Source organism: Harpia harpyja, chromosome Z (assembly GCF_026419915.1).
Source record: "Harpia harpyja isolate bHarHar1 chromosome Z, bHarHar1 primary haplotype, whole genome shotgun sequence".
Classification (NCBI taxonomy): Eukaryota; Metazoa; Chordata; class Aves; order Accipitriformes; family Accipitridae; genus Harpia; species Harpia harpyja.
In genome coordinates this window covers 60,335,052-60,349,685 of record NC_068969.1, presented here as the reverse complement: position 1 = coordinate 60,349,685, position 14,634 = coordinate 60,335,052, and the positions used below count along the sequence as shown (strand labels likewise).

Sequence of the window (14,634 nt, the reverse complement as noted above, 5' to 3'; positions counted from 1 at the left end):
GAAATACAACACTACAGGGTTAAATGAGCCAAGGTAACTTTAGTGTGTCAGTGTCTTCAGCAACGTCTGAGGCGACAGTGCAAGACGTCTGCTGTTCCTAGTCCACCTTCTGTGTTTCCTAGGGTTTATTTTCATGCCATCTGAGTCATTAGAACCTAGCTTAGCCAAGGAAGCTCATCTGAGCCAGATCAAAACTGTTCTGAGCATCCGAACCTCAATAAGAAAAGATTTGCAAGCAGTGGCCAAAGCTTAACTCAGTAAAATGTACATTCTGCCTTCCTGCATCCAGGGAATGGTGACAAACAGCTGATGTCATGTTCACTAGCCCATGCAGCAGATTTTCGGTGTGACAAGTGTCACCAGTTCTTATTTTTCTATCATTCTCTTATACACATTTGATTTTTTTTGTCAGGAAAAACAAAGAGGATGTGGCTTAATTTTAAAAAGGGGTGTCAAGTTAAGCTTAAAGTCTGTCATATCTGAAGGTTAAGAGACATAGTTGTCCAATATAGCTGTACTGCAGTGTTGGCCATGGTGACCCAGCTGCAGTAGACTGTCTGAGGTACTGCATGGCAGGGACTGCAGCAGCACAGGACATGTCGGGAGAGCTGGAAGAACTCAGCACCTTGTATCTTGCATGCCACCATTGCTCACCTCTGGTTTTTTTCTGTGCACATTGACAGATGTGACAATGTATATGTTTTGGCAGAAGTGTGGCAAAGTCTCCATAAAGGATATGGCCACAGCTTGCCTGAGGTGTTACTTAAAGCTTTTGCTGTATGGCCTAGCTAAGGGCCTGTTTTGTCCACCCCTGGTCAGGGTTGATGACAGATAAACCACAGGCCAGTCTCTTAACCAGATATGAAATGTTATTGGACAGAAATAACCACTGTAAAGGAGCACTGTCAGTAGTGCTCTGAAATAGATGGACTTTAGGAGGACTTCCCTATGGAGTCCTTCAGATTCTCATGAACCATTATGTTTCTTACTGTATTATTTCTCAGATGCCCTGAATGATAAAACTACTGCATGCAGTTGGTCAGTGACAGTTATTTCCTTTTCTGCATATCCAGACCAGAAGATGAAATGTCTCTTCTGCAAGCTCTCCTTAGAGTGGTCTAAGCTCTATCAATTTACATATAACATTGCTTCTGACTTACAGCTACATAAATGAGTTCAAAATAACTCACAAGATCTCACTCTGAATAACTAGTTCTGGACATAGATTCCTCTTTTAAAAATACAGGTATCTTCCAAAGCACAGAAGAGAAGAGACACATACTGAACTGCAGTTATTCACAGTTATTATGAACTGGTAGACAGTTTGAGGGTTTTCTGGGTGAGAGAGATTCATCTCCGTAAAAGCTCATTCCAGTTTTGCTGAAATAGTGATTTTTACATCAATCAATTTTTGGCTGATGTGTTAGAGTAGATGTGAGAGTAGTGTTCCATGCACCTACATGAGACACATCCAAGTTTAGTACTGACAAACTGCTCGGATGCATCGGGACCAGCAGATTTCTTTTATGTACACAGTTGCAGGCAATTGCTTCAGAACACAGTGTTTTCAGACACAGTTCAATGAGTGCGGCTGAAAGGTTGTCTCTGAGCTGTGAGGTTTGGGGGGTTTTTCTGCTTCTTACATAGAAACTTTTAATTTCTGTATTTCATGTCCCAGTGGGATTGATCATTTCTATATATTTGGGGGTTGCCTTTGAAAATTAGACTAGTGAAAATTTTTAGGCCAGACTATTTACCCACTAAATCCCATTCTCCATTTGAGATGTAGTTGGAAATATCAGCCTCAAGCATCTGCAGGTCAATCAACCAGCCACTGTGAGTCCAGGAGCCAAACTTCAAATCACACTTCTGCACATCAAAGGGGAACCAGCGGACATCAATGTAACATGTGCTCTTCAAAATGCCTATGGAGAGAAAACAGTCAGAATCAAGCATTTGCAGGGTGCAATTCATCTCTACCCTTATCTGTCCAATCAATTGTGAGCAGCTTTCTTCTCCAAAACTCTCTGTGATGTAGTCATGGGGTAACCAAACAAGTGGTGCAGGTGGAAGATGCTGCCATGAGTGGAATAACTTCCCTTCCTGGGGCACCAGTGAAGATCCTTCTCTCTTTCACTGAATCCTTGAGGTAGGTTGCCCAGGACACTCTGGCCACCCAGGAGCAGCCCAGCCTGTCTCCTAGTGCTGGCTGGCCCCACTGGATCACAGGCAGTGCTGCAGGGCCTGACAGGGTGTAGAGTACATAGATGTCCATGCACTGTGGCTGGAAGTACTGTGACAAGCTCTTTGAAAGGAGTCCTTTGTCAGGCCCTGCATTACACCCACAAACCCTTGAAAATACATTATTATGCTAAACCTTGCCTGGTGCTGGCCATTATCTTCTGTATGTTAACCTGGGCCTTGAATTTTACTCTGGATGTGTCTAGTCCACTATCATTATTTCATGTGACATTTTCAGCAGTTTAAGAGATTAATACTTGTATATTATTGCAAACTAATTATTGCCTCTTTTTTGTTATTCAGCTGAGAAAAGAAAAAAAACAATCTAATGGATGCTCCAAACTTTTTTTCTTGGGGCCATAGCTGTGGCTGTGGGACTTCCCCAGCCGTCCAGCAGCATGGAGGGCTTGGGAAGATGACCTGCGCAGCCTGCATCACTGGCAGCTGGTGGTAAAGCGTAGAGGTCATCCCTGCAAACCCTTATTCCCATGGGCCTTCGGCTTTGCAGCCTTCACCTTACCTCACCAGCTCACTGCGTGCTGTCCAGTTCGGAAACACTATGTGAAGGAGAGGCAGCTTCCGCTTCACTGGAGAATTATCTCCAATGCTGCACTTAGACTACCTGTTTGCAGTAATTGTTTCTGTGTGCTCCCTAAAACACCAGCTAATGTGTGAATCCCAGCTCTAAGTCACCTAACTGAGCAGAGTTTGGTGTTTTGCAGTAAGTTCTTGAGCTATGCCTTTTGAAGATAATATCCTCAAAACAGAGATCCTTGGTTACTGTCTTTGCCTGCTGCTGTGAAGGCTGAGGGCATTGTGGCATAACCATGTGTGCAAGACCATGTCCCTGCACAAACACTGTTTCTCTGGGGTGGCTGGGTTCCCTTCATTTGTCCCTTTACATTCTGGGAAGTCTGACTCCCACCATCATGGCCATTTTTGGATGGGCTACATGGAGGCTTTTCTCCCAGTTTTTCCTGAATCTTGGCTCTGCTCCTTTCCTTAACAGCAGACAGCCTTCCCCTTCTTGTCCTTTCTCTCTCCTCCTCCACCTATCTTTTTTCTCTAACGGAGAGCAGCAGTAAGTACAGCCTGCTCTCAGAGTCATGGGAAATAAAACTTTCATGAAGCTTTGGAAACACCACCTTTTCCACTCTTTCATGCTTTCCAGTGTCTTGATTAATCTAGCTGCTTCTGTGAGCCCTTGTTGCCAGTCAGTAGCCTGATTATCAACTTTTTCCTTCTAAAATTTTGCAAAGTAGTTTGGTAGCAGTTAAATCCCTGTAACAAAGGATTTCTTGCACTTTACAGATGAGATTTCTGTTATTACTTTTTCTCTCTTTACTCTTTCCTTGGGTTCTTGAGTAATCAATTCACTATGGAGTTTGTAGATCACCAAGAGATGAGCAGGACACCAGATCTGCCCATATAGGTAGCCTCTGCACCACCTCCCTACCTGGAGGGATGGAGAAGGCTCTGCTCTGGTACATGCCAATTTTATTCCTCTCTCATGTTGCTCCCTGGAGAGCAACATTACCCATGGGTCTTTCCCAGTGAAACCACAGGGATGCTTTAAGTGGTCTCAGGAATAGGCATCAACAGAGGACCAGCCATCAGGGAAGACCCATTTGTTCCCTGGTGGGCTGTGTGGACATGCTTGGGGTAAGTCTGCCAGCAGCTATGACACAAAGTTTGGGCATTTCTTGTCCACCACAGTGAGCAACTGTGGAGATAGCCTGGGTATTTACTGGTAGGTCCTGGCTGCTGGCCCTACAGGCACTGAAGCAGCAATACAGCTGGAAAGCAGGCTGAGACTTGGGTCTGGCTGGCTGGGACCAGTCTCAGTTTGTCTTTTCACCTGGAGCTGTAGCCTCAGCCTGGCAGGGAGGACTTCACTGCAGAAGGAGTGCTGCTCTTGGGTTCTCCTGTGGTCACATGCCTCTCTACTCTCAAGAAAGAACTAACTGGATTGCACATGAAACGTGATGTGAGGATGCACACCACCTTGCTTTAGACGACACCTCAGCTGGGCCTCTGAATGTTCTAAGCAAACAGCTCAGGAGACTGATTTACTGATTTGTGAAGTGGAAATACACCACTAATAAGGGACTTAATTATTTCAGTGAGTCTGTCCCATAATTACACAGTTTGCAAAATTTCCACAGACTGCTTCTAAACACCTTGATTTCATTCATGAACAAGAACTGCTTGTACTTATTTGACTTAAAGCAAACAAATGCTCTCTGTGCCCTACCTGGAGGAATATATTGGCAGGATCCAGAGTAATTCACCAGCACATTTGTGTGAAATGTCGCATCAAATCTTTCATCCGCACTATAACACAGTATAAACAAAACAAAACAAAGAAAAAGCAAACTGATGTTTGAGGTAAGATGTAGTAACTGTCAACATAAAAATAATCTTTTGGCTGAATTTAATGCACAGAATGTCTGAGTTAAGGCCCTACACCTGGATGAAGAGTCCACCCTTGATCACTGTCTTGGCTTCTCATAGACACTGTTGGCCTGCACCCAGGCATGCTGGTTGCACGCTGCAATCTCCTCAAAGAAGTGAGAGGCAGAGCTGTTGGATGTCTCAGAGCAAAGGCAGAGGTGAAAGGAGCAAAAGCATCACAGTAGCTGTACCCAAAGACCGGACAGTCAGGACAATGAGGCTTTTCTGGGGCTGCTGTCAGAATCAAGCAGGTCACAGTGTAAATCAAGATATCTGTTACCCAGATATCTGTTGTAAGAGTAATGGTGGCCTGAGGCAACAATTCTGCAGTCTCTTAGGATGCAGAGGGGCCAAGGGTTTGCTTCAAGCAATGGAGGAAGGCACTGGGGAGTTCTTTTAGATTTAGGCCTTGTAGGAGGAGATTCATTGAGACTCTGTGAGCAGAAACTAGTTGAAAGGGATCAAGAAAAGAGAATTTCTTTAAGATTCCAGCAATTCCAAGAAAAATAAGGGAGTAATGAGCTGGGCAAGGACAAGAATTCTTCAAGGGAGCAGGCCTGGGGGCTTGCTCCAGAGGGTCTCTTGGGAAGAGATTAACTATGGAGGGTTCCCCTGGCTGATGCTGTAGAGCCTTGCTTGTCACAGCTATGTGCAGGTCTGTGTTGCACAACTACACCATCTTACACACCCTGTCTCACAACCAGATGTGGAAAATTCAGAACCTCCGCTCTTCCTGTGACTTGTTCTTTACTCAGGTCTGAGTCCTCAGTCCTTAATATTGTCCCCAGCACAAAACAAAGGGGAAAAAACTGAAAAGACTAAGTGCAGAATGAGTGGTAACTGTCAAAAGATGTAAAAGGCAGCAAGAAGGGTTTTTATAAATGCAAGGAAACAAGGAAAAGACAAAGGACCAGGTAGATCCATTACTTGCTGTGGACGGAAAGGAAACAACAGGGTGCAGAGAACTGCAGTATCCTGCACCCTCTGTGCTTCACTCTTCACAAACTGTGGCTCACCACAGTTAATTCTCACACAGTGGCAGAAGACCAGGGCAGAATAGGGGAGGAACAGGTTAAAGAAGTGTAGATAAGACAGATTCCAGCCGGCAGGGCTGATGAAATTTACTTGTGAGAACTGAAGGTACTGGCTGAAATGCTCTCTGAAGCATTAACAATTATCCCTGAGAGCTCATGGAGGACTGGGAAGGGCTTGGTGAATTAGGGAAGATCAAAGTGAATTCTGTTGGTTTTTTTGTCAAGGTGAAATTATAGACACATCAGCCTAACTTCAAAGATAATGAGGTGGAAACAGCTGGCATAGATTTGTCAAGGGCCAACTGCATAAAATCAATCTAATTTTCTTACTGACTAACTGAGTAAGAGGAGGCAGGTGATGTATCTGAACTTCAGAAAGCATTTGCCACATCATGTTCTTATGAACAAGGTACAGTAATATGGCCCAGGCTGTAAGCCTCCTTTTTAGAGACTGAAAAGGAATAAAGAGACTGTGAGGAGTAAAGCTGAGGTTAAGAACACTTAAACAATCCTGGTCACTCCAAGACTCCTACAGATATCTTCTAGTGAGGGCTTAGAATGGAAAACAGATCTTGGCGCACTGGGGAAACCAACAGAATGAAATTCAATCTAGATGATTAGGAAGTATTACCCTTAAAAATGTCAGTGAAAGACAGATCAGTGAAAATCTAGTAAGACAGCAAGGTTGAAGTACAATGTCTGGAGTTTGTGACAGATCAAAAAATAAGTCCAAGGCTAAGACGTTAGTCAGAGCAAACCAAAAATCCCCTCCTCCTGGAAAGCATTAAGGAAACATCTGTCTAAAGAGCTTCCACTCCATTCAACACTGCAGAAGTGCTGGCTAGAGAGCTGGATTCAGCTTTGGAGGAGGAAAAACAGATTAGAGAGTGTTCAGACGGGAAAAGGAATGATGAAGAGATTTATAAAACATGAGTGATGAGGAAAGTGAGAAGAAAATCTGTTTGTTTAGTTCAGGCAGGAACACTATGGCAGAGACATGATAATCATTTTCCAGGAGAACCATGGTAATTATAAGGAGAATATGGATTGTTTTCTCTCTGCATTCACTGGGAAATGATAAGAAGACATCTGCAGAACTAGAGCAAGGGAGACTTAGATTGGCTATTAGAAAAATCTATTAGCTGGCACTTGTTTGCTTTTATTGTTACTGTTTCAAGAGTAACAGCCAAATCCCCAGATGGCAAAAGCCCCAGAATATCAGTGAAGTGTGGCTGATTTCCAGCATCTAATGGTCTAGTTCTAGGCTCCCACTGGCTGTTGCACATCTTGCTTACCTGTTATACAGAAGAATGTCTGGCACCCAAATCTGGTTGGCTGGAAATCGCAAGTTCTGCACCCCTGGGTATTCATACTGATCCCAAGACAAGTAAACGTCAACCCAGTACTGTTGGCAAATACACACATCAGATTATATGAGCTGGTAAAAGTCTTCTAAGTTTTCTGCAATATTATGGGAACAGAATGGATTTTGCCAGTAGCAATAGCAGAAGTATGATAATAGTTTAATGCTCGGCTTTAATTATTAAGAAAGGTTGGCATATATACTGAGGGATCCAGAGTGTGATGACTGAACGTTGTGAGCTGTATTTTAATTTAGTGTCTAATCTCTTCACCTTGTGGCCTGAAGCCAGGCATCCCAAACCTTTTCTGGTGGGCTGGCAGAAACACTGGCAGTAGGCACCTCCATGAGGCATGCTGGTTCTAAGCTGAGGTGGTTTGAATGACTTGGGTATCATCAGTGGTATGTGGACCATGGTCTGAGAGTCCCTGTTTGGTGGAAACAATTTAATCTGTTACAAAGGTTGGGTGATTCTTTTAATAACCACCTTGGTATGAGAGGCAGGCAAGTGAATTTTATATCCCAAGGGGTTGTTTCTGATTCCCTCTCCTCCACCTCAAGACAAATAATTAATTAAAGAAAGGTGCAGGCACAGCTTTTGTGCTGAACCTGGTGACTCAGAGCAAAGCTCTATGGGAGGGCTGCAAGGGAAACAGTTATAGGTGCTATAACTGAATAACACCTCTGCAAGGGACAGGACACCCACAGGCTCTGTCCTGACAATCCTGTAGTCCTATAGGTTGGTCTGGGTTAGTTTTTGTAGTAGGAAACAACTAATTTCTGCTGCAAATCCTAGCAGGTAGCTGAGGAAGAAACAGCCTGTTCAGCTGCACCCATTAACATGAGATAGTGTTTGGCTGCTAAAGTCAAAGCAGAATTGGTTCAATCATTCAAGTCTCCCACAGGTTCTTCCCTGCAGAGCTGCATCTTTACTGAGCACAAGTCATTAAAGAGATCGGTTTACACACTGTAAGAAAACACCGTATCTCTTGCTGTACACAGTAAGCAGCAGACCTGACAGGAAAGTCCCTCCCCCAAAGCCCTCAGTGAAGATCAGTCTTGCTTATCCTGCATGACCAGTGCAAGTCACTCCTCAGCTGGAGCAGGTTGCAGAAGAGGGAGGAGGAAGGTTTATGGATGAGGTTTGTAAAGCACAAGGGAAGGCAACTTTCCCACTGACATGCCTGGGCACTGCCAGCAGCAGCAATGCAGCATGGGGCTGCTTGCAGTCCCTGGCTACCACACCACTCAGACTGAGTAGTCTCCACATGGTCCAGCATAGCTGCATCACTTCTGTGTTTGGGGGCAAGTGCAGGGGATCTTTGTGCCCTGCTTTCCATAGGGGCACCCCTGGCTCATCGTTTCAGACAGAGGTGGGGATCTTCCCAGAAGCCATGAGTGCAGGGTGCCCAGATCTTACTGGGTGTCTGGCTCCTTCACAACAACCCCCATCACTGGCCTTGGTGAGGGCCTTGAACACATTGAAGAATCTCTCCTTCAGCTACAGTAAGACCCTAACTTTTGGCTGTTACTAGGTCCCTACATCCACTGGCCTAACACCACAGTCGTTTTCACCCTCCAAAGGTCAACAGGTCTGCTCAAAGAATTAATGTAGTCTCCTGTGTTTCATTTTCAATGTTAAAAGGACCACTAGAGAAATTTCAAAGGGCTCAAAATGCCTGCTTGTTTCACATTATAGACAAGTTAAAAGACAGGAGTCTTGCTTTTCAGCTAAGAAATCACATTCAGTAGTTTGCTATTAGAAAGGGGTTTTTTTTCTCTATTGACACAGGTTACTCACCATCTGCAGCCAAGCATTTGTGATCAACACTTGATTCTTCTCGTCCTTTGAACAAAAGCAGGAAGGAAAGGGAAAAGAAGAGAAAAAGGGATGAGACTCAAAGTACAGTTTGATTACAGATGGAAGAGTTTCTGTTTCTTTTAGAAAACCCAGACTCTTGGGGTAAATAAACACAAACTTTATGGAGTAGATTGTGAGCTCAGTGCAAAACCACTGAACTGCGTTATATGGCCCAGACTCTTATCTATCTTTTAAACCTACAGACCTCCTGCATTTATCATAAGTGATCAACAACAAAAGTGAACATAATAGATAATCACTCTTATTTTGCTGGGCACAGACATCTTACCAAAAGCACAAGTTTTTTCTTCTAGCTAGTTGGTCAAAACAAGATGATTTCCAGTACCACACAGCATGCAGTAGTTGGAGAGATTTTATGTTGTATTTGCTGCCACTGCAGAACAATGGTGAAATGGTGCTGGCAGTGCTGTTCCTTTGGAGTGTCGGCATTATGTAGCTTAGCTCTGGCTGAAAGGGAAGGAATGGCCGTGGGTAAATGCTAGCACATGGCAAAAGGACACAAATGCTGCCTGAGAGGGAGCTCATGTGGTGCCTATACAGAGCAGGAGTCTGTAGGTTCAGACACCTGCATGCTGAGGCCACAGGGAAGAAGCTTTGACTCACAACAGAAACAAAGAAGCCCTGACCTAGCTGGTCTCCAAGTGCTTTGAGGAGCCACAGGGTGCCCAGTGTGCTGCAGTTAGCCTGCAGGTGCAGGACCCTGTGGTGTTACTGCCACAGAAAGGATGGAGAAGCAGGGCTGCAGATTTACTGTGGTGCAGATACTCAGATCCACACCCCTGCCTGGCACAGCTCCAAATACCACCACAGGCATGCCCTGCACTTCCCAGGAACTGTGGCTGAGGTACTCAGTGGGGGTGGCTCACTGTATGCCCAGCTGTCTCCACACAATGGGGAGGTGTTTCTTCCTCCTCAGAGCACCACCTGTGTTCAACTCTTACCTCTCCAGAGAGTACCTAGCTTTGACTGAGGTGCATCCTGAAGCTTACTTTTGATGCTGTAGCTGGGGGCAGGCCTGACTAATGCAGCCACTTTCTTGGCCAAGAGGCATACCAGAAAGAAACAGTTTCCTTCTCTGATTCAGCTCAGCTCTCTTGGGCACATGTTGGAAGGCACAGCTTTGGCCTGGCCCAGGTGACTCACTTGTCCACAGCAAAAAGTGGAATACCTTCAACCTGTTTTCTCCTGGATTGCCACACTATGGAGCATTGACTTGACTCCTGTTCCTACAGATAAGTTGAAATAAACTATGATTTGGGCCCCTGAAACACCTCTTTAATTAGAGGCAAAATTTTTGTTTGATTGTTTTCTTCGCATTCTTCCACAGCCAAGGGGAAACATAGCACTCATGCAGAGACCAAAGATTAGCTACATTACAAAGAAGATAAAGACATCTCTGAAGGACAGAGGTCTGATGTTTTAGCATCAAAGCCACTGTGAAACTCTGCAGCAAACCCTGCGAGCTGCAGCCCATCATTGCTGGACTGCAGTGATCAAACCACAACGCAGAAGTAGGGGAACATGGAGGCACCAACAGGATGCAAACACTCATGGCAAGTATGCTGTAATAACAGCCAGACAGGGAGCTTCACCAAGACACAAGATGATGTGTTGGCCTAGCAAATTTCTAAGGAGAATCTCCACTGCCTACCCATGGGTCCAGGCTCAGGCTGTCTCCTGATCAAGTTACTTCCCAGGCTCATGATGATAACTAGCTCCTCTGGATGGCTGAGCTACCTAGTCATGTGTCTCTGTGTGTGTTCATGCCCTAAGAAGCACATGTGGTTGTCTGCAGTGTTTGGAGTGGCAGTTGTTGCACTTGCAGACTGCTGTGGCAGGCATTTAAACCCTACAATGTACCCTGGGCATGCAGGCCCTCCCTGGATATGTCCTCAATGTAAAAGATGAGTTAGCATGTGCTGGCCATTTTCCTCCATGCCAAATGTCTATCTGACTACCACCTCTCCTGCTCCACTTGAGTCCATGCCACTTCTACTGTTCATTGGCACTCAACATCCAAAAGGCCTGGTCTCCAATACCACAAGTTAAACCACAGTCCTGAAGTAGCCTGGGCTTTTTGATTCACTCTGATCCTAAATTACACTATTTTTTTGCAGTACTTATTGGCTAACAAGGTATCAAAGCCAAAACTGCCTTATTCAAATACCAGTCTGCTCACCTCCAGTTATGTTCATGCTCTCTTTCCTCCCCTCCTTCCCTCCAGAGTTACCCTCACAGTATATATGCAAAGAAACTACCACAGAAACATCAGAAAAGATGTGAGCTGCTCAAAAGCAAACTGCATCATCTCACACTGAGTTGCATCACTAGGTGTGTGCTTTCTTCTGTGAGGCCTCTGGGTTTACTTCTTGTTTGTCCCATGCAGGAACTGCAGACTCTCTGACTAATTCATGAAGCAGAATTGCATGGAGAAGCCTCCTAATTACTAATTCCCCAGCACACAGGATACTGGACTACTGGTACTGCTGAACCCTTAGCATGAACCTTGTCTGTGTCATGATGTCCTCTCTTCTCTCACTTGGGTTGTTGGAGCTGCAGAAACACCCCAACCTAGAAAGGGAGACATCAGTGATCAGGAGGATTCCTGGTTGTTTTGGCGCTGTAGGCAGAGTTATCCTCTACAGCCAGGCTCCCAGTCCTGTTGAAAATATTTTGATAAAGAAATTAAAATCCAATTATATATATATAAGAGTTTGGTTTGATTAAGAAGTAGAAAATTGTGATGCATAGGTATGGGAGTGTTAAGTTTGAAATGTAGTCATAGGAACTTAGAAACTTTAGGAACTGTGTTATGTGTGACTATAGGAACCTTAGTATTGTTAAGTTTGAAATAAGCAAACCATAGAAACCTCACCAGGAAGATACTGGTCTTTCTATGTTTTGTTTCAAAAACTAAGGAAACCGTCATGGACACCAGTTTGCTGCTTGGAAACCCCCTTACCCTTCCCATCTCGTAGAGTTAAGTGAAATTGACCAATGATTGTTTTAACATAGGAATATTAATAAGGTGGTGGGATTAAAAGACCAATCATTGAAAAGGAATTAACATTTTGCTTGGAAATCTAGTGAATATGTATAACAGGTGTGTATTTAACTGTATTGTTAGACAAGACAGGTGCACACGATAGGTGGAGCGATCCCCCGTGTGCCCAGCGCTGCAATAAAGGAGTGCCTGCTTCTTAACTTCTCATTGCTGTTAAGGAGTTTTATTCTGGATTTTGGCAACAGTCCCAGGAAAACCAAACTTCAGGCATGAAACAGGCCTTTGTCATAGCCCTCCACGCAAAAATGTCTATTGCACTACCTCCCCTTCTGCTCCTCTTGAGTCCCCTTGAGACCTGCCTAAACTGCTTCTGCTGCTGGGAGATGCCACACAAAAATCAGCTGGAATTTTATATCATGTTATACTGTTCATACATTACCCTTTCACCTCTCTGCTGCTCCCCAAAGTGTGGCAGCAAATATGTGCCTCTCTTTGTGCAATCTACAACCTGCCTCGAGAGACCCTGTCCATCTGCAACTCCCTTTGTCCCCTTGGTTGCAATTGCTAAAGCAGTTGTAAGAAAGTCACAGAAAAACAAGAAAAGAAAAATCACACGCAGGACTAAGCTTGTTGAGACACGTTTTTTAGATGCTGAAGGATTCAAAGGGATAAACACCAACTTGGAAAGGTATAAAATCCTAAAGTGAGAAAAAACAGAGCTGGTAATTGATAGGGTCATCAGAGCTATCTGTGACCTGGGAAATGAAAGCAACCCAGCAACACAGAGGCTGTGGCCCAGGAATCCTCAGCGGCCAGCTCTCCCCCATCTGACTGATGCCTTCCTGGCCACCAATGACTCCTCAGATGTCTTCTAGGGATGGTGAGCATGATGTTCATCTGAGTTGCTCATTAAATCTTAGCAATATTTTGTGTTGCTAGCCAATCAATATTTGCTTTATACTTGTAAGCTGCACATGTCCTCCTTGCAAAGTCTTTCCCCATCTACATTGCACCCTATAGGGAAGGGGGGGAGGGGGCCTTCCTCTTTTTGTTGGCTGAGAGCCACAGGGGGATGCACTAAAGTGCAATGTAGATCTGGGTGCCCTATGGGTTTCCTGCATGTGGAGATGCCTCCTGTCAGGAGCCTTTCACGTGTGGCTCTGGATTTATGAGGAAACTCCCTTTTACCTGGCATAGTAAGTTTATACTTGACAGACTGCAAAGGAAGACATCTAGGGCTGACTCCTGTATTTCACAAAACAGTCTGTTGCCCTTACCTGCTCCTCTGTCACACCTCTGTGAGCTCCTTGTTCAAAGTGAGGTGCTAATGACCTTGATAATCAGCTTTAACTCCAAACAATTCATCAGCCATGTATTTCAGGTAGTGTTAAATTTATTACCTTGGGTATGCTTTGCCTCCTTTTCACAGGGCTACTGTCCTTACCATGTTTGTCCTGCTTCTCAGATTTGTTTTGCAGTCAAGGAAAGCTTGTCTATTAGAGTTCTCACAGGTTTATCTACAGTGTAACCACGCCCTGCATGGACTTCCACATCTTGCCTTTTGATAACAGCAGTCAGCAGAAGCACAATGTCTAACCAGGGCTTTGGGCTGCTTACGTCTCTCTCAGCTTGGGGGAGAAAAAAATGTCACTTCAGGATGTTTTGATGGCCATTCAGAGTCTATTCTCATCCTTGCCTTCAGGCTGTTGAGCTTTCAAAGGGTGTTTGTCTTTATGGACAGCAAAACACAGAAAACGTTATTTCCATATTCAGCACTGATCAACAGATGCAGCCTGATGGGTTGGTCCTTCTTATCACAGGGTGGAACAGAAAGTTTTCCAGACAAGGATCTGAGTTGCTGGAAGTGCCTGGTTTGCAGGAGCAGCAAAGCTCACTTTACACTGGGCAGGCATTTGTCCAGGTGTAGCTCTCTTGCTAAGCCTCTTCTAGAGGAGGACCCAGAGGAGCCTGGCCAGGGGAAGAGTGACTGCTGGGGCTGCCCAAGAGGTGAGAGCTGTGGGAATCTAGAGTCTGAATTCATCCCCTGTTAGAGCAAGAGTCTTTTAAGGGCAGAGGTGTTTGTGGAGCCTTCCATCTTTGCAGGTGTGGTGGTTTACTGAACCATGTAGCTTTGCATCCTGTGAGGAAATAGTTTGGCCTTTGGATGTGGCTGGTTGCTTTGCCTTTCCAGAGCTGCAGAGGAATCACAGCTCCTGCTGTCTTCACTATGACCTGTAGACTGTGTGCATCTCTGAGATACCTGGGCACAGGAGGAACCGTAGTTGTCTGTTACAAAGATACTTACAGACAACCATGAGAGTGTGTGTGCCTTACTCTGTCCCAGGAGGTCACTGGCCGGTACTGCTTTGCCTAAGTAAAAGCTAATTCTAGAGCTTGGGCAGTGCTGGAGGCAGTTTCCTCACTGTGTGTCATTGGTTTGTGCAGAGAGATTTAAGGTTAGTTGTGAGGATGCCTTTCCTCCCAGGAGAAAACATGAACAATAGATCACACTGCTTTTCCTATGCAAGGTTTCTGTCTCACTTCGCACTGTCAGCCTTGGGGATGACCTTCCCTCCATGTTTGGCAGGCTCTCAGCTCCTGGCTCTCCCTGCAACAAAGCAACCAAAGCAGCCATTCTAAGATCCCAGGTGAGGCTGGA

The 14,634-nt window shown here is 44.9% G+C and overlaps 1 protein-coding gene across 6 annotated transcripts in view; it reads right to left on the bottom strand.

Moving 5' to 3' along the window:
• The window catches only part of LOC128137434 (neuronal acetylcholine receptor subunit alpha-7-like), a 68,235-nt gene that overhangs the window by 22,388 nt on the left and 31,213 nt on the right, over positions 1-14,634 (bottom strand). For 3 of the 6 annotated variants that reach the window (XM_052778362.1, XM_052778364.1, XM_052778363.1), the window contains 4 exons: positions 8,891-8,935; positions 7,025-7,134; positions 4,496-4,575; positions 1,758-1,925 (listed from right to left, as the gene is read on the bottom strand). In XM_052778362.1, the coding sequence (XP_052634322.1) occupies positions 1,758-1,925; positions 4,496-4,575; positions 7,025-7,134; positions 8,891-8,935 (403 nt within the window). Of the gene's footprint in view, positions 1-1,757; positions 1,926-4,495; positions 4,576-7,024; positions 7,135-8,890; positions 8,936-14,634 lie in introns of those variants that run through there. The other 3 variants (XM_052778365.1, XM_052778366.1, XM_052778367.1) reach the window with 3 other exon arrangements.